The 19,857-nt window shown below is 41.0% G+C and overlaps 1 protein-coding gene across 1 annotated transcript; it reads right to left on the bottom strand.

Moving 5' to 3' along the window:
• Positions 1–3,888: 3,888 nt before the first annotated feature.
• LOC116376942 (sodium-coupled neutral amino acid transporter 9-like) lies at positions 3,889–19,851 on the bottom strand. Its single transcript, XM_031838457.1, has 13 exons — positions 19,102–19,851; positions 14,911–15,029; positions 14,719–14,782; positions 14,444–14,537; positions 11,747–11,917; positions 10,684–10,743; positions 9,502–9,708; positions 8,353–8,460; positions 7,766–7,872; positions 7,364–7,477; positions 6,384–6,532; positions 6,007–6,096; positions 3,889–4,642 (listed from the first exon to the last, which is right to left on the bottom strand). Exons 1-13 carry the CDS (start codon positions 19,324–19,326, stop codon positions 4,477–4,479), a joined length of 1,674 nt encoding a protein of 557 aa, XP_031694317.1. The 5' UTR covers positions 19,327–19,851; the 3' UTR covers positions 3,889–4,476.
• Positions 19,852–19,857: the final 6 nt, after the last annotated feature.

The following is a 19,857-nucleotide window of genomic DNA, read 5'->3' as shown; positions in this document are numbered from 1 at the left end:
GCAGTAATCAGTGATTTTGAACAAAAACCCTGCCTCTTGTTAACAAATTAGCAGGAGTCTGAGTGCCAAAATATGGATCCCGTGAGAAAGATAAGACTCTGGCAAATGCGCTGATGTGTTTTTTATGTTTGTGGTGTTAATAATGTGAGCTCCAGAGTGTTGGGATCTGACTATATGGCTTCGACATGTGCTGTGGAACAAAGAGAGTCAGGCCTTCCCTTTTGCAAGCAAAGGTTTCATCCTGATTGTAGTTTGAGCACCAAACTCTGAAGAAATTCACATTAGGGTGTGAGTTTCTTCCCCCCAAAAACTATTCTGTTCCTGAAGTTACCTGAAAGCAGCACTGCAATCTAATTCGCCGAGGGCCAAGACACCCCAGGACCCCTGTGGTTCAGCCACTGTTCTACAAAACTACCTGCAACCCTCACCTCAATGCTTTTTCCCTTCGACCTCCGTCGAGCTAGGGAGCACACTAACGTTGTTTCCCTTTTCAACCAAATCCTAGGTTTAACAGTTTATATTCGCTGCCCGAATTCACCAAACTGTCTATTTTATCTTTGTTCGTATCCACGAAGCGAACCCCTTTTTAGTCCTGCAGAAGTGAAGAAGCAAGACTTCTTCAGACAGAGAGAGAGAACTTCCACTCTCCACCAAGCACCTCGTTTGCTCTGGCCATAAAGGACGCGAAAATCCCTTATCCAGACGACAGCGAATCTCTCCTACCGAGAGAACACCTCCCACGGCCCGCAGCCGCGCTGCCTGTGCCCATCGAAGCTCAGAAGAACCCCCCTCAATCAACACGATCGCATCGTACCATAAGGCAAAATAGAGTCTGGGCAGAGTTAGAGAGAGTTCATTTGTGTTTATTTTATGTTGTTTGTGTGCTTAAGTTACTGTTCATTTTTATAACGTGGTGTATGCTTAATAATCGCCGGCACTAACGGTCGCTGAGATCTTTGGGGAGAAGTGGGTGTATTTCATGCTACCGTGATCTGTGTTGAGATAGCTGCCTCGTGAGGTTGAAGTTGCTTCTCATCAGTTCAGGAGGTTAAAACCGCCGGCTGAGACAAAGAGTCGCGGTTCTTGCTCCCCTGGCTGAGAGAGCAATCTTCCATACTCCCGCGCGGAGCGAAGGATCTTAATCTCGTTTTGTTTAATTTTGTTTTGTTCTTTTCCCTTCTCTTTTACTAATCCACACACACACAAACACACACATATAGCTTTGAGCTAATGTAGCTACGTGCTAAACGGCTACCGGCACTAGACGCCGGGTCTCCTGTTGGCTATCCGCCATTTTGAGTCTCGCGCATGAGAGACGTCACCACGTCCCAACTACGTCATACGTTGCTGAGCTGTTCCCTCGCTCCTCCTCCTTACTCTCTCACTCTCACTCACACCCTTTTCAATCGTCTGTTGATTTTAGATAGCGTGCTCATGAATGTATAGTTGTTGTTAGTTTAGATATTAGTTGACTAGATCATTAGTATTAGAATGTAATAAACTCTCATATTTTAAAGAGCAGCTGTCTGTGATTACTTTGTGCATGTGTATTGTGATAATAGCTGTATATGTGGTCTGTGCTCGAACTTAAACCTTCACTTTCACTCTGAATGTGTAATAGTACTCAGACTGTTGACATTGTGAGTGAACACTAATTATGAGACTTAGTTTATCGTTTAGTTATTGGTCCCTGTTCGCAGGGTGGTGCCCCGTTATTAATAATCATTAATAATTCTATTGATGTCAAGAATTTAGTTTCTTAGGTGCTGATAACCCAAACGCACTCCTTTACGTTCCCAACATATTGGTGCCCCCTTTTTGAGGCTGTTATTCCCAACAAGAGCAATAGACAAAACTGGTACCGTCTGCGTTCTTTGAGAAATTAGTGGTGAGATTTAACATGGAGTCTAATGGAGCAGTTGGTTGGAGTTCATGTCGCTCTGCGGCTCTTTGAGCCAAATGTGTAAGTCCGTTGGATTCCACAGACACTTTACTGCGACCAGCATAACATTTCCAAGCCTTTTGGCCAAAATGGTGTATAAAGAGTAAAAATTGTGGGAGCTAGAGCAATTTGTTTGGAAAAATCACAGAAGATTTTCAAGCTCCGCTCCACTCTGACAGTTATGCTCTCACTCTAGCTCTTAACGAGCCGTGCAATACACACCCATTATAAAATCTGAAACGGACCCAACATTTTCCTGAAACTTAATCTGTGACTTCATGAAAACTGTGCTAGCTATCAAAATGTCCATTTGGCTCAATAACGTGCAGCGTTTTGTCTACGTTTTAAACTTTGAATCACATTTCTACGTTAAAGTATGGCTAGTCAATATGGGCCCAAAGTTTTAGCTCTCTTCACGCCGAAGTATTATCACCGTGGCTGGACATTGATTACTTGTCCTCCTAACAGTCACTTGGTAACAATATGGTTAATTAGTTATTACCTTTTTTTTTTTTTAAAACAGGTGGACAGGAGAGGGAACAGCCCGTAAAGTGGTTTTCCAACAAGTGATTGAGTTGAAAAAGATCGATAAATAATCCCAAAATGTCCACGAAGAGAAAAATTGATGCAGAGGGAAGAAAATGTAACTTAAGATGGGAAAGCGAATACATGTCTGTGCTTCAAGGAGAAAAATAGGTCTGTCTTCTGTGTTATGATGCGTGTCGGTGATGAAGGATACAATTCACGTCGGCATTTTGACACCAAACACGGGGCTAAATTTAGCCTCCAAAAAAACATAAAATTTTCCAAGAATTAAAAGGCAGACTGCAATCACAGCAGAATATATTTACAAAAGCTACAGCCCAGTGCATGCTAAAGGTATGTGAGCAGGTGTGCTCCGACCAGATACAGACTTTTACAAATGTCAGTTTGTGAAGAAACACCATTGCAGACCGAGTTCAGGAACTAGCAGGCAATCTAACAACACAGCTAGCTAAGAGACGAGATACATCATCTATCAATGTTTGTAAGAGGCTCAAGGCAGACCTGACTCTCAGTGAGGAGCCCTCGGATGTAGCTGCCATGCACGGGACGACGGCAGGGAGGGACATTAGTGATGCAGAGAGGTGACAAAACTAGCTTTGAACAAAGTTAATGTAATAACTTGTGTTTGATGATATTTGTCTTTGTTATTTTCTTTAATAGTTTGATCTTCGATAGAGTAATGTGGGTTTCTTAACCCTAAATTAAAATGATTTATGTTATAACAGAAATGTGCTTAAATATCATTTTACATTTATATAACTACATGTACAATATTTTTACACTTGAATAAACAATAATCAAAAGCAGAGACAGTTATTTAACAATGTTAGGAGTAGTTACAGTTATACAGTCTTACAGTTACAACCGGCCCTTTGAGGGAAACCATGATGCTGATGTGGCCCGAAGTGAAAATACACACATGATATTCAAGGAAAAATCATTAGACCTCCTTTCTGCCCGTCTCACTCACTCACTCAGTCCATCTAACTGTCTGTATGCCTGTCTCTCTCCCTCACTCAGTCCGTCCGTCCGTCCGTCCGTCCGTCCGTCCGTCCGTCCGTCCGACTCACTCTCTCTCTTCTGTCTATTTCTCTCTCCTCTCTGTGTCTCCATCATACAGTCATTCAGGTCTTAGATATTTTTAGAGGACTTTCCCCCCTCCCCCCAATTCAAATTAAAGCCCCACAGAATGAATTCTAACTGGAATGCTTGTGATGAAGCCTCTCATTTTAGTGTCAAACATTATGATTCTGTCTCCTCTCCCCCTTTCTCACCCACCCAGTCCCACCCTTTCAAAATAAAAGCCCCACAAATACAAGATTCAATCCAAGAGTATGAATCTAAAATGCAGAAAAGAGTAGCGCTAACTCAATTGAACCTGAACGACACTACCGGTAACATTGGCGTGTGTATATTGTGATTTCTTCGGGCAGTAGAAGCCACACTGTCAAAATTTCTTTAGGAATTTTCTAGTTTCTCCTGTTGTATATTTTCACACATATATTCCCTTTGTCTATCCTATCATTAGTTAAATATAACACATTAGACGCAGTATCTAGAAAATAGCCATCATGCAAACATTTCAAGTAAATAAACGGCTTATAAAAATTTTAAGATTTTTCAAAAAATATGCAGACAACATGGCCTTCAAAACATATAAACAGTTATCACAATCACAAAGTTAGTAATATGATTTCCTAGTGTCAGCACGACTCAACTCTGATCATAAAATCCAGTTGTAAAGCCTCATGACAAATTTAAACCTGCAATAAAAAACAATTTGTGAACGCAACATTGGCATCACCTTTAAAGTGTAGATGATGAACTTGTTTGCAAACAGTTCCTTATTTCCACATTGGAGCGGTGTCTGTCTTCCTGATGCGATTTTGCACTCCACTATTCTACATTCTATATTTCCCATCTGAGATCTCAATCACATCTTTTAATCTTGCTTCTAAATAGTTAAGAGTGTCTGTGTCTGAAGATCTCTACATGAAGAACTGAGCCAGCAGGTTGGCCATGCCCAGCAGAATCAGGAAACTGTGGAAGAGGGCCGAGGGCCAGCGGAGAACCCCCTGCCTTCTCAGGGAGATCATGTGGACTAAGGCAGGAAAGACAAACACTAAAGCCAAGCCACATGTTGCTCCAGAAAACCTGCACAGGGAGACAGAGAGTTGACATCAGTACAGAGCATTTAGTTTACAACAGGCCCTCTTGTGCGTTAAACTGATTTTTTTTTTTTTTTTTTTAAATGACTTGATGACTTTGCATCCTCATGACAATTCAAAAAATAAATTAAAAATCCCAATCTCTAAGGTAGAATTAATTTTATTTAGCAGCAATGAGGGTGTAATGAGGCTGCTTCTGGGTTCTCACCGGGCTCCGTTCCTCACAGTAGTGGACAGATTCTCAAAGATGGTTCATTTCATTCCTCTACCCAAGCTGCTTTCAGCCAAGGACCAAGGCCCAAAGTTCATCTTCCAATTCTGGAAGGCCTTCAGCTCTCTCCTCAGCGCCATGGTCAGTTTCTCCTCCAAATACCATCCATTCCAATATTGATTTGGACATTGATTACAATGGCAAGGGTTGACGCTTCGAAGCATTTGGGTCAGCCTTAGAAATATTGTTTTAAGTGCATTTCCTAAGCAGTGTTCACAATTTAGTAAAGATAATCAGATTTGTGATGGAATGGAGAGTCTGAAGAAGCAGTTCGCAATGTGTTTGCAGTGCGTTTGGTCGACACCTAATGGAATGGACAGTGTGGCTATCAGGGACTGCCTGAACACACACATTGCTGTACCTCTCAGCCTATGCTACAGGTTAGTCCCCCTCAGCTAGTGAAAACAGCTGCTTAATGATTGCATATTGTGTTGTTAGGCCTGAAAAAAAAGCATGCCTTACTAACTTTAGGTTTAGAAACGTAGTAGTGTAGTCTGGACGGAGATCATTTCAAAAACGCCGCTGAAATGCTGAGACGCCGTGTGGACGGAGATCGATTTAAACGTATTGTGTGGATGTAGCCTTAGGCCGGGAGGAATCAAACAAATCAAGTAGCATCATGGGAAATCTAGGATCCAGTGTTTTTACATTAACTCCATAGTATGGAGTTAAAGTCTAAAAAAAGTGATCAAATTCTTCATATAGTGAGAGATAATTTAATACATTTCATCATTAAAAATTATTTCATTTATTGTCAATTTAAACATTTGTTTGTCCATCTTATTCATATCATCATGACCCATCTTGCCCTCTATATCTACAGAAGCACAATGCTGAAATGCTGCACAGCTTTTTTAAAGGAGTATTAAAGACATGTTAGATTTGGCTACATCTATCTACATGCAGAAATATTGTCACAACTGCCAAACATTTTTCATACCCTTCATGATCAACATACAAATGTCAGACACCAGTTTATTCAAGAAAATAAAAACTATCTTTTGGACTAATTCTATTTGATTAATGAATTATTTGCTATCATACAGTGTATGCGACTAGGGAAACAAGTTCAAACAAACCTTATGATGGATCCAATATTGGGATAAAACTTGGCCATCAGGACACCAGATCCAACAATTAAGATGTTCAGTGCCAGAACGTGGAAGAAACTAAAGAGAGACAATGTGAAAACGTCTGATATTCTGGAAGATTGGAAACAAGAGCCTGAAAATAGTGTTAGCAAGTTCATCTATAGTCAGTGTAATCCCAACAAACTGCAGGTTTATGAAAGCCAAATTTCACATATTTAGGCTTTTGTTCCGTTTTATTATTCCCATCCAGCTTGTTTGATGTAAATCTGTTATAGTTTACAACACTTTAAGATAAATACATTGCTGTGCAGGTCCGCTTCCATGGAAATGACAAGAATTTTAATGATAATGTCCTTCAATGCTACCTGGGGTAATGGTTGCCAAAGATCTGGCCCATGACCTGGACCCGCACCAGGTATCCCAGCAGGGGGTAGACTGTGATCATCTGGAACAACAGGAAAGTCCGAGCCACAAACACCATCACATCACTGCTGGGGAAGTTATCTAAGAAATTCTGTAGGCGAGAAGAAAGTAGTGGAGAGTTTGCAATGTGGGGTTTGTAACGAATCTGTACGGAAGCTACAGTCACGGTAGATAACAATATGACTTTAACGCAATTTTTAAATGTTCATTTCATGCTCATATTTCTTAGAAACTAATGAGCACATCTCTGGTAAACACAACATTTAAAGTGATGCTTTTTTATAGGCAGTATGCAGCACATACTGATTGAGTATGTAGTATGCAGCAGGGGTTGTGTGTACCAAATATTTTCCGTCACTGATGGATTTTCTTTAATAATGACCAAAAAATTTGAAGGCTGTCTGTCATTTTGAAGGACTGGAAGGTCAGAGAGCGGCACTCTGAAGCAAGTGTTTACAGGATTGGGTAATCCCACATTAGAAGAGTCTGGTAAATCCAGTCTTCATACATGTCATCATTCACCCATTCATACACTGATGACAGGGGCTACCATACAAGGTGCCACACTATCTGACATTCACACCCATTCATACACCACACAGCCTACGGAAGTAAAGGGTTAAGTGTCTTGCCCAAAGACACATAGACATGGACTAGCGGAGCCGGGATTGAACCATCGATCCTCTGATAGGACGACCCTGCTCCACCACTGAGCCACAACTAACCCATTGAGGTTTTTCAGGCACAACTAAATGTATGAAATACAGGAAAAAGGAACTTCTCCTTCTCAAACAGAAGTAAAATGGTGAAATAGTGGCACTATTTGATCCCGATCTGCAGCAAACAAACACTTGTTCTTGGCCAGGGACAAGTTATAGTTCAAATTTATGTGTCAAAAACCATAATAAAAAATAAATCTGACCGGTTCAATGCAGTCTTTGAAGAGAGGAGGTGAGGGAAAGGCAGCAAAGATCAACACTCCCACGTACAGATAGGTCAGCCCCACTAGAAGATAGGCCACAGACAGGTCCCGCACCTGAAAACACCAAAACACATCCACCTTAGGCTGGGCAGCACTTTACTTTGTATTCTCAGATCAATAAAATGTTGTGACTGAATGTGGTTGCTATTTTAATCGAAGACTCTTTCCTTCCCATTTCTGGAGGGACGTTACAAGCACTGACAAGGACTCGCATAATTCACTCAAAAATAATAAGAAACAACTTTCAAACAAAAACAAAGTCAGCAGAGACCACATTAGAACACTATAATGCCAAACATATGTTTGTGAAGCTGGGCAGGAGCATGGGTGGACAGGGCTCACATTGTTCTCTTGGTGCTTGTTGCTCTTCATTAACGTGATGATACAGTTGTGAATGAAGAAGGCCAGAGTGAGGACACCAGTGAACTGAGGGAAGAGCAGTCTGAACTCTGAAAGACAGAAATTATACATTTGCTACTGTACAGAAACAGAACTTTCAGATTATGAGATCCGCTGTATGCAAAAATATATATTTTGGCCCTAGGGTGGCACCAGAGGAAAACTCACGGAGTGCCCAGAATGGAAATGTTTCTTGGTCTGGGGAGCACCCATGGGCAGAGTACATTTAATGTCAAGCTCCAGATTTTAATAAAATCTTGGATGCGTGAAGACTAGCGAACCTCAGTTGAATGAAAACATGCCAGCTAGCTGCTCCACCGTACTGCCATAAAGCAGTTCTGCTTATGGATCAACAACATCGTCTAAGGATTGATGATGAAGACATTAAAAGGGATGCATACCAGTGTAAGAGGAAAGACCCTTTACAATCTGAACCTCATATATAATTAGACTGCAGTTAGCCAGAGTGCATCTACTAGGTTCATGCGAGGTGCTGTAGAAAGAAGCATTCAAATCTGCAGGAGGTTTACCTGGAACATAGAACTGGGTCGTGTCAAACCAGTGGAACTCCAGGTGGAAGCCGAGGTGGACAGCTTTGATAGTGACCAGCACGATCAAGTAGACCACTGATATGGTACCTAGACAAGATGGAATGATGCAACAATGGATGGATGAATGGTGCAGCACAAAGCATAATCAGAAGGAAAGTGCCCGTCCTTCTCAAATGGTTCTGTGTAACAAACTATCTGGCAGCTCAGGTTACAACAATCAGGCTAATTGAGATATATTCACATCATTTCTAATATTATATGATAACTATGATAGAATTGTCCAATCAGTGTGACCAATCAACATGAGAAATATAAGATGATTATTCATAGATCAGTGTCGTATGCTTCTAAGGCTTCACACAAATTGCTTCATTTAAACAGAGATTATTACAGAAATGTGCAGTAACTGTTACTGTCGGTGCACAGGAACTGATAACTGACTATTGTCAATGTGCACAGAATCACATCATCACAAAACTTCTCAAGACTTGCAAAACAGACAATGCACAGATTTTATTCTGAGCTAAGAATGAATTCACAGTCTGTGATATTTAAATGTGAAGGATATTGCTGAGACAGTGTGTCAGACAGCTCCTCCAGGCTCAACAGGTTATTTATGAAAAGCTGTGGTTAGGCCGAGAGCGCATGTTACACAACTAACCCAGTAACTGACCCAGAGTTTAAGTGATCTCCGTTTGTGAAATTGAAAACTCAAGAGTTTCCCTCAACTCAACAAACCTGCTTACTGGAACAGAGTTCCAGTAAGCAGGTTTCCGCACATATTACTTGATTACTATTTATTACTTGATTACTATTTATCCTCAACATGCTGGCTTGCTGAGCCCACACACCGGCACTCAGATGTTAGGTTTCTTGAAACAGAAGTGAAGCGTGTTTCAGTCATGAATCCAACACACTGACCTGGCTGCCAAACAATGGAAGCAGCTTTTATCTTTATCTAGGGTTCAAACACAATCAAAGATCTAAAGAAGCCCACTGTGATCCCCACACCACTGCTGTGTTGACTTTCAAAACACCAAAGGAGTTGGAAATAAATGTTGGTGTCACAATGAGAGCTTTTTTTTCCAACACTGCTACACACTCTTCATATCATTGATCTTAGCTTACCCAAGAACGTGAACCTGGCAAAGAAGGAGGCTGAGCGGAAACAGAGCAGCGGCAGCAGCAGGGTGATGAGGTACAGGGGGACGGTGTTGGTTTTGCTCCACCAGTGATCAAAAGAGACATCAGAAGTTTCATTTCCACTGTTACCAAGGTAAAGTGTGACGATGGTGGAGTTCCCTCCAGGGTTAGTGTTTGGAAATGGACAGATGACTGGTAAAAAAACAACAACAACCATCCGGACAGTCATTTTACTAACTGAAAAAGGGTTTTTTCCTACTTGAGATTGAGGAAACAGCTAGCGATTTTTTATAATATGAAGTGTGCAGAGCACAACACAACAAGTGCATTCACCTACATAAGATCATTTAAAAAAGGACTGGTTAACATTTTTAGTGACCTTATATTTTGAGTGATAATATTTTAACTACTACTACCATAATAATGAAAGGGTGACATAAAACAATGAAAGCTTACTGTAACCAAAGTAAACCCCACAGTCAAACAACTTCATCAGCTTCACCATTGTCTCTAAAACAGATGCCTGTGTGCATGCGAGTAAATACACCAAAGCAAGTTCAGCGATGTCAGGTTCCTGTTCTGACTGTAACGTTATTCTAAATATCACTCATTTTGAGATTTTCTTTCTCATTTTTGGTGAAGAGTTTAGTGGCAAGACTGGAAACAGGGAGAGAGAGGGGGCATGACATGCAACAAAGGTCTCAAGGTTGGAATCGAACTGGTGACATTGTGGTTATGTGGCATGCACAGTAACCATTCGTGGCAACCCATAAGGTTGAGTCCCTCTCCGGGTTATCTATTATAATCAAATGCATAGGCTGTAAAACTGTACAGTAAAATTTTGTTTCCTGAGGTATTCTGTTCCTGTCTTTATTTGCTTAGAATCCCATGTTAGCCATCATCTGCCAACAGACAATTTAGCAAGACTAAAGGTCCCTCTACGCTGTGATTCAGGGTTGTCTCCGACCAAAGTTGACATTTGTGAGAGGAAACGTAGTCCTCAGTCTAAAACAATGGTCCTAGATCTGTGCTCAATTTAGAGCTTTGAGGACCAAAGACACTCTTTGTGTCAGAGATTTAGGACCAAATTCTCACAATTTGACTCCTGCTAAACCCCACGTGTACAACAGATTCAGAGCTGAACATTGTATAGTGTAAGTGACATACCTTTATCTGAGCCGTTGGTTCCAAACTCGGAATCTGACACGTTGACATTGTGAACATAGTCTGGAGACAGAAAAAGAAACCATCAGATCAAAGCCAAAGCTCTCGCACATTTTATTGGAACCATCTCTGCAGAAAATAACCATGATCTACGAGCAGCTGTTCTAAAGCTATTCCGGTATCACGGTATCACAGTGTTTAATTAGACAGTTATCATAACGTGCACATTTGTTTATCGACGGTATCGGGTAAACTGACGTGAGTGAGTGAGTGTGTGTGAGTTAAAGGTTCAGCCAGGAGCACTCTGGCACCTACAGTTTATGTTCATGTTAATAATCACAGCATTCTTAACAAATGATGATGTAAATGATGATGATAATAGCGTAATATTTTCTGAGATGGTTATTGTGCCAAGAAGAATACATACCCATACAACCAAAAATAGAAGTTACAAGTCAAAAGTGGTTTGAAAAATCTTAATACTGATGTGTAGTCACATTATATTTACAGAACAGACAAATAACCTATGATGTAGTGATCCTGACTGCATGAACTAGAATGCTAATACTTAATGCTCTGCTATATATCAGCTCAATACACAATCACATTCTCAAGATTTTGCAAATATCCAGTTGTTCAGTCATTGTGTCTTGCCTTGCTAGGTGTCTGTTTAAATAGGGACAAGATATACCGACTATTTTCATCACATCAAGCCTCAGCTCGCTGTTGTGGAGAACATATATGTACCACTGTGATCATGGCTTAATGTTACTAAAGATGTAACTAAACCTTTGAAGGCATAATGTGCTATTTAACATGACAGTGAACTCAATGGTGAGCACATGGCAAGGCAGACTAAAGGGCAACACACATCAGCCATGTTGCACAGCGTCAGCTCATTTGAATTACAAACCAAACGCATTGTACAGATAGAAGTAGCCGAGGTAGAGTAGCCAGAGAGTGAAGTGTTCGGATGCGTGCTGTAAAATGCTGAATTGTCTTTGATTAAATAATCAACTAAACAGAACTACAAAATGACGTGATACATCTTTGTATTGTGACTTACTGTAGATAAACTGTCCGCTGTTATAGAGGAAATTGGACATGAGGACCCAGTAAACCACCATGGCTCCAATAAGTGACACCATCGAGAAGACCAAGCTGGACCACTGGCCAAACTTGCCAAAGTAGTACCTGCAAACATCAGGGAATTCCCAGTCGGATGCGTCCACGTAGGCTGGAGAGGACACAGAGAATGAATAGATACATGTGGGATTCTTTCAGTCATGTCACAGACGATATCAGTATACTGTATGTTGATGCTCTTAATGGTCATGACTACAGGCATGCAGACATACAATCTTAAAGGAGCAGTGTGTGGTGTCTTTCGGGGGATCTAGTGGCAATATTATAATATTCATAACTTTATCTCCATTTGCGATTAATCACCTGAAACAAAGTAATGTTGCCAAGCTGACAGGGGAAAAACAACTGCGCAAACTTAACTGATGTAGGAGATCTCCGACCCTCTCTGCTGAGGATATTTATTGTTACAGAAATTGGATGTGGATTTTACAGTGAAAACAAATTACTTCTGCAACCTGCAGCTTCTCCCACTTTGCTTATTTGTAAAACACATGTTTACTGTTTATATTTGCACCACTTGTATGCTAACATTGCTCTACTAACACTACGGAGCAATGTTTTTGTGAGTGGGTGGTAACATGCCGAGAAACAAACCAGTGCACCAACAAAGGCAGGGGAGAAGTCAAAATGAATGTTAACATTGCACGTTTAAAACTAATTAGAAAAAACTGCTTTGTAATTAGCCCTCAATGATACACTTATGAAGAAACACTGATTGTTAACAGAAACTTTCATTGGAAAATATCACATAGCCCCTTTAATTTGAATCAGTACATCACACAATGGAGGCACTTCCCCTTCCTGAGAAACAGTAGGAATAATGTGCTAAATACTTTCTCTCATAACGTCAACATTGTTGCCAGCTCTCACGCTCTGACTCCGTCACGGTGCCTGAACAAATGTCCTTGATAAAGCTATGAAGGTTACCTTCACACTCAGCACAAACAATAAAAACAAATAATAATATTAAAGCGCCCACGGCTTAACGAGGGCTAATAATATAGTGTCAGTTACTTTCACTATACTCATTATTGTACCAGTTAGCTGACAACAGTTGCGTATTCCCTGAAATGCATCGATCGTTCAGCAGCTGTTGACCGTGTCTCATATTTCCGATTATGATAGTTTTGCGCAGTATGCGAAATACCCGGTGACAGTGGGGGTCCCCCCTATAAGTGTCTTTAATGAACGGGTACTTGTTTTGCTGCTATTCAACGATAAGGAACAATGAACATTTTGTCTGTTTATTTAGCTAAATCTTCCCACTTCTGTGGGCAGAGGAGACAGACAGCACCCTGGAAAGCTCCCTATTGTAGCTGCTCCCAACCGCAGGATCAGCACCTTGCAGAGCGACGATTAAAAAACAAACACTGACCCGTGCATCACTACCCCCTCGTGCTCCAGAGTTATGTTGAAGTCTTATACAGACTCAAAACAAAAGTGTATGGATGCAACTGCCAAGGAAATCAACAAGCTATAACCGCTTTGCACAGCACACGCATCGCCACGGCTAAAGTAAAGCTGAACACACTGGCCTATCTCTCTAACCCGACACACACTCGAACCTGACACACCCACATTTGTGTATCGCTGTACAACATTTAGCTTATGCACAACAGGTCTATCCCAGGTCTACTGAGTCTGGAAAGCACTCGGCTAGACTGGCAACCACGAGTCATAAAAGTGAGGCTTCTTTATTTCCCCCCCCCACCCCCCCGCCTTCTGTCAGCTCCACATCTTTAAAAAGGCTGAGAGATGATGAGACACACTGTTCAGCCTTCTTCATTGATATCCCACCAGCTGTCAAGAACATCGGAGGCTTGTTGGATGCGGAGGCTCCGTACGGATCACGGATCAACCGTGGTCCGTTACACCACGAACAGACAGTAACGTCACAGCCTCCCACGCACATAACCCACAAAAGCAACATTTAAGACTTAAGACGTTTAATATTCTTGATCAGAGACTTGTTATATTGTTTTTCATTCCCAGGCATGTTGCTCAGAGTAATCACAGTGACCAGCTCGACTGCCGACAGTACGGAGTATACTCTGTTAGGGTTTACACCAGCGTACTGCAGGCCCGGCTTAACATTAGCAAGTGTCCGGCCGAGAGAGAGGGCGAGAGAAAGAGCGTGTGTGACAATGAGTATGACTCAGCAGTAACGTTATAGCTGTGAGTGAACGTAGCAGTGCGTTTATTTGTCAGTGAATAAATGCTAATACTCTTGAAGACCAACCGTAACTTCCGTGTCTTACTTGTCACCTGCAGCTGATTCAAATTAAAAGGAGGTTTGCCTCGACGTTAGCAACAACTCCGAATCAGGTTCATTTCAGGTGGGCTGACCTTTAGGGAAGACCAGCTATTCTCCTGTTAAGAATTTTGCCTAACTTTTTAAAATTTGATTTTAATATTACTTTAACCATTAAACTGCTTGCATTAATCTGTGAAATTTCCTATTGAAGGTTGGCAGTTAAACGGTATATTATTAACTTCCCTCGATCACGCACAAAAAATAGTCCAGAGCCTTGCTGTCAATTACAGTTCTTGGAAAGAAGAATAAAAGAATAATACCCATTTATTACTTGTTTAAATGTTCTGTTTTTGTTGGACTTACGTATTGACTTGGGGGATTTGAGGACGATGTAACAACAGTAGAGCATCAGCAGGCCTGTGAAGATGAGGATGAGGACCCCCAAAGTGAAACCAGCCTATCGGGACAAAAACACCACTGACTGTTCATATTTCAGCATTTGTACTGTAAGGCAAAGTTAATGAGCATACGTACTGCAAATCAGTAATTCAAGAATAACTGAGGTCAATACAGAGCTCATCCTTTAAGTGGCTTCAAATGAGCAAAGCACTCGAAGAGTGTGGAATGAAGCAAATCACCTGCTTTATACCCCAAGGTATGCTGAGTATGGATGTGCCCATCATTGTGTTCCATATAGCAAATCTGTGAGGAGAGAAAAGCAAAGTATTAATCACAGCAGTTAAAGACATTCACAAGTACGAAGACAACATTTAGCACAGGTTGATTTCCTGACCAATTACACTGCAGACTGTTTCGCTGACAGGGCTTACATGGTGATGATACTGGGGTTTTTAGAGGAGGGGTCGCTGCCTGTCACCTTGAAAGCTGTCCCCAGTGGGCTGTAGATGTAGAGCTCTTCCGGCCCAGGGATCACATGGTTTGGTGGACTCTGAGGAAAAAACAGCCAGATACTAAAGATGAAGTCCTCACAGGGACCGCAACATGAGGCTTTTTGAAAAATTAGCTCAAACAGAAGAGCTGTTTACTGTTGAACGCTTGCTAACACGACCACTTATCTATTTGACCGCATTCCTTTCAAGGTACAGGGCACTAATGCTCATTGTTTTTGTTTGATAAATGAAAGAGGAGGTTGAAAATGTTGGTAAATAATCTGTAAACACTGGTGAAGATGGAGCCATGTCTGACAATGGAATGTGTTGTCAAATGCATGTGCATCACCACTGGTCATGTTTCCTATGCTTTAACATCTATTGACATTAGTTGCTCTGTAAATAAAACCAACACATTAAAAGCATCCTTAATGTTGCCCCAGCAATGTTGTCCAACATTTTGAGAGATATTACTGTAGCTATGTTCTAAATGACATACAGTCAGGGCCATAAGTATTTGGACTGTGACACAATTTTTCTAATTTTGCCTCTTTACACAACCCCAATGGATTTGAAACTAATCAGTCAATATGTGGATGAAGTGTAGACTTTCAGCTTTAATTCAATGGATAAAACAAAATAATCACAATAACCGTTTAGGAATTACAGCCATTTCTACACAGGCTCAAAAGTAATTGGAAAAACTGACATAATTGTTAATATAATCATTATTTTTAATACTTGGAGGAAAATCATTTGCAGTCAATGATTGGTGATGTTTATGGTGCCAGACTTCAGGCAAACAGTGAGTTTCCTCCCTTGAGATGCTATGACAGACCTTTTACTGCAGCCTCCTTCAGCTGCTGCTTGTTTGTGGGTCTTTCTGCCATTAGTTTTATCTTCAGTAAGTGAAAAGAATGCTCGCTTGGGTTGAGATCACTGACTTGGCCATTGAAGAATATTCCATTCCTTTGCCTTGAGAAGCTCTTGGGTTGTTTTCACAGTATGTTTTAGGTCGTTATCCATCTGCACTGTGAGGCGTCATCCAATCAGTTTTGTAGCATTAGGCTGAATCTGAGCAGATAGTTTAGCCTTAAACACCTCAGAACTCATCCTGCTGCTTCTATTAGCTGTGACATCAATGAACACCAGCGACCCAGATCCATTGCCGGCCATACATGCCCATGTCATACTGCCTCCACCATGTTAGACAGATGATGTGGTATGCTTTGGATCATGAGCCGTTCCTTTCCTTCTCCACACTTTTCTCTTCCATCATTCTGGTACAAGTTATTCTTGGTTTCATCTGTCCAAATAATCTGGTTCCCAAACTAGTCAGTCTTTTTCAGATGTTTTCTGGCAAAGTCTAATCAGACCTTCCTGTTCTTCAGTGTTACCAGAGGTTTGCACCTTGTTGTAATGTATTTAGATTCATGAAGGTGTCTCTTGATTGTAGACTTTAACAATGGCACGCCTACCTCCTCCAGAGTGTTCTTGACTTCGGTAGACGTTATGACGGTACACCAATTTGAACCTAATAATGGCCTCCTTCACTTGCATTGACACCTTTTTGGTCCGTATGCTGAGAGTTCCAAGGACCAACTACCAATATAACAATTTGAATCCTATTATCTGCATAATTTTTCATGAAATAGTGACAGAACAGGACACATCTGGCCAGTGTCAGACAATTGTCCAATTACTTTTGAGCCTCTGAAAATGTGGGTGGCTGTGTAAAAGTGGCTGTAATTCCTAAACGGTTATTGTGATTTTTTTGTTTTATCCATTGAATTAAAGCTGAAAGTCTAAACTTCAACCACATATTGACTGATTCGTTTCAAATCCATTAGAGTGTGTGAAGAGGGAAAATTAGAAAAATTGTGTCATAGTCCAAATACTTATGGCCCCGACTGTACCTTTACTTCATACTTTTAGTACATACTACAGCTGCCCTTACAAAGTACATACTGTTGCATGCAGTATGCTTTCAATTGGGACATAGTACTTCCTCTTAACATGGCACCTTGAACTTTGATCCTCTTCCCCATATATATGCAGCAAAAAGGATTGTTTGTCAGAATAACCAGAAAAGCATGCTGGCTAGCACACTGCAAAATGCAACTGGATATGCAGCATTAGCTATACTATGTATTGGGACATACTAAATCGTATGGGTACTGGAACGGTACACAGTGAGCATGGACAATAGGCCTTTTTACTTAATACATTTTGACATGTCACAGGATGAAAAGCACAGGTACAAATAATAAAATGTGTACTGGGCTGCTTTAGTTTTAAGCAAGCAAGATGACACAGAATGAAGTCAAGTCTATCAGCGCTCGTTCTTACCTCTGCAAAAGCAGTGAAAACCGGAGCACCATTAACTCAGAGAGAGAGAAATGAAGATTGAAGCTGCTAGTCTTTAGGTGACCTTAGAGGCCTTGCAGCCAGAGGAGATAAAAGCAGCTATAGCAGTGGCTGAAACCATCGCATTTGGTTTATTAGGGAAAGAACAACAGTCATACAACAGCAGATCGCCTGTTCAGACGTAAAACCAATATGATTGCTATGTCACCAATCGTGATATTTACAGTGAAATCATGTTATTTTGTTCATTGACGATTGCCCTAGTCTAATTAGACTACAGCTTTTCTGCACAGTGGCTTTACCAACTCTCCTTTAGCTAACAATATCTTTACCAACACAACAGACCTCTCCAGGTGCCTCGACTACAGCCAGCTCGTTACCAGGTAGCCAGGTTTAACAAATGAGTCAGCATGTGTGGCTTTTGCTGTAGATCTGTCAACAGTGCCCACAAGAGTGTGTGCTTATTGACTGCTACAGAGGAGATGGCACACGGTTTGGTGGGATTCTTTCTGATGGAAATTTAAGATCTCTCTGATAAACAGGTCTTCGATTAAAGCTGGCAAACAGAGTGCATCTCCATCTGAGCTACTAAAAACTGGGTTGTGGATTACTGGCAACATTTCTTGATGTGTGCATTGTCGTGAAGTAACGGTGTGTAGCATTTAGGGAGATGTATTGGCAGGTATAGAATATGATATTAATAAGTATGTTTTCTTTAGTGTATAAAGAGCCGGCCATCATGTTTCTACAGTAGCCCAGAACGTATAAACCAAAACACTGAAGACAGGGCCATCTGCGTTTCCACTTTTTTGTGTCGGACACCATAGATCTCTTACACACTTGGCACACAGGAGAAGTTTTAAGTAATTGCAATCTGCAACCTCACTGCTACATGACACCAAATGCTACACACTGCACCTTATCTGTATATAACAAGCTGTTGTCACATAGAAACTGAAAATAGTAGGCTTTTGCTTCCAGTTGATCCTCATTATAAAATCATATCAATGTTAATGGGAGAGCCAATGACCGCGATGAACGGCCTTTCCCACATGGTTTTATATAGTTTAGTCGGAGCTAACATCTTTTCAGCTAACTATTGTGCTCGCCTTCCCCGGGGAACTAAATAGATGCATGATTGGTTACATCCATGTTGTCGCTCCCCCATATCAAGAAAAAAATCGACATGAAGTTGAACCTCTCTCAACTCCTCCTACTCTCCTCCTCGGAGACTTGACAGTCTTTAATCGCAGGAGGAGATGTCAGAATACTATTTGGATTATATTCACAATAAATGGCAGCGTGTTGCACCGCTATTGTGTGAACAGGGGATGATTTTTTGCAAGCAAATGCGGTGATTAAAAACAAACAAATATGCCTGAACATGCTTATGGACCAGATTTGAACTGTCGAGGAGTTTTGATGACTTCTCTTTATAAGGATGCCAGAACAAAGCTGGATTTCACCATTGTTGTGCGTTGTGTGACTGTTTGGTTGCAGTTGTGGCTCTGTACTACATTTGAGATAAATAATGTGTGATGTACATGGTATACATTGAACATAGCAGAACGAAAATATGGTTAATACCAAAATAATAAACATACAGTGACTGCAATAAAGGCCAGAACATGGTGTGTGTCTAGGTCATTTGGACCATTGCTACCATGTGTCGTGTGTGAGTAAGGTACCCTTAGAGCATTAGTGCAACGGTCATGATAATCCGTACATAGCTGTGATAACTAACTAGGTCGTGATTGGACCTACCAGCAGTCTGTCAGAAGAGGCTGTCAGTCTGCTGTAGTAATGGACTCTGCTGTTGAGGATGGCAGCCTCAGCAGAGACCCTCTCCTGCGGGTCATCACCTACGATATTCCTGGGCTCAACGTGGAAAGGCCTAGAAGAAGCAGAAAAAAAAGTCATGTCATTTTTAACAGTACCCATGACACAATTTTCATAATCCATTAAATATTTAAAGGATATCATGCTCATTTCCACGTTCGTACTTGTATTTGGGTTTATACTAGAACATGTTAAAATGCTTTGATGTTCAAAGAACTCTCATACCGTCTTGTCTGAATATACCTGCATTCACCCATTTTAGCAAGTTTTAACGGAATTGCGTTGCTAAGCAACAGCTGGGGTCCATGTTTACTTCCTGTTCCTATGTCGATCACATACACATGCATTGAAATACATTGAGACACATTGAGAATGTTTTGTTTAAATCTGTGAGATCAATATTGTGTAGTTGGGACATCATAACCATATGGAAATCCTGAAAGCTTTTTAGGCAAAGTTTCTGAATACGCGCCGTGTGTATTTCTCCAAGGATTGAGTATTTTGATACTTTCACAGTTTTATAATCCACTTTGACCTGCTTTATAATAAAAAGACAAAGACAATCTCACTTTTTATAATATGGGACAATTGATACGCGCAGCCAGATGACCAACTACAGGGATCCTATAGACCCAGAGCAGCATCTGGCATTCTGTCTGTGTACAGTATATTGTTGTAAGC

The sequence above is a fragment of the Anarrhichthys ocellatus genome, unplaced genomic scaffold (assembly GCF_004355925.1).
Source record: "Anarrhichthys ocellatus isolate YVR2014 unplaced genomic scaffold, GSC_Weel_1.0 scaffold732, whole genome shotgun sequence".
NCBI classification, from domain to species: Eukaryota; Metazoa; Chordata; class Actinopteri; order Perciformes; family Anarhichadidae; genus Anarrhichthys; species Anarrhichthys ocellatus.
The sequence above is the reverse complement of the archived record's forward strand: the minus strand, read 5'-3'. Positions and strand labels throughout refer to the sequence as shown.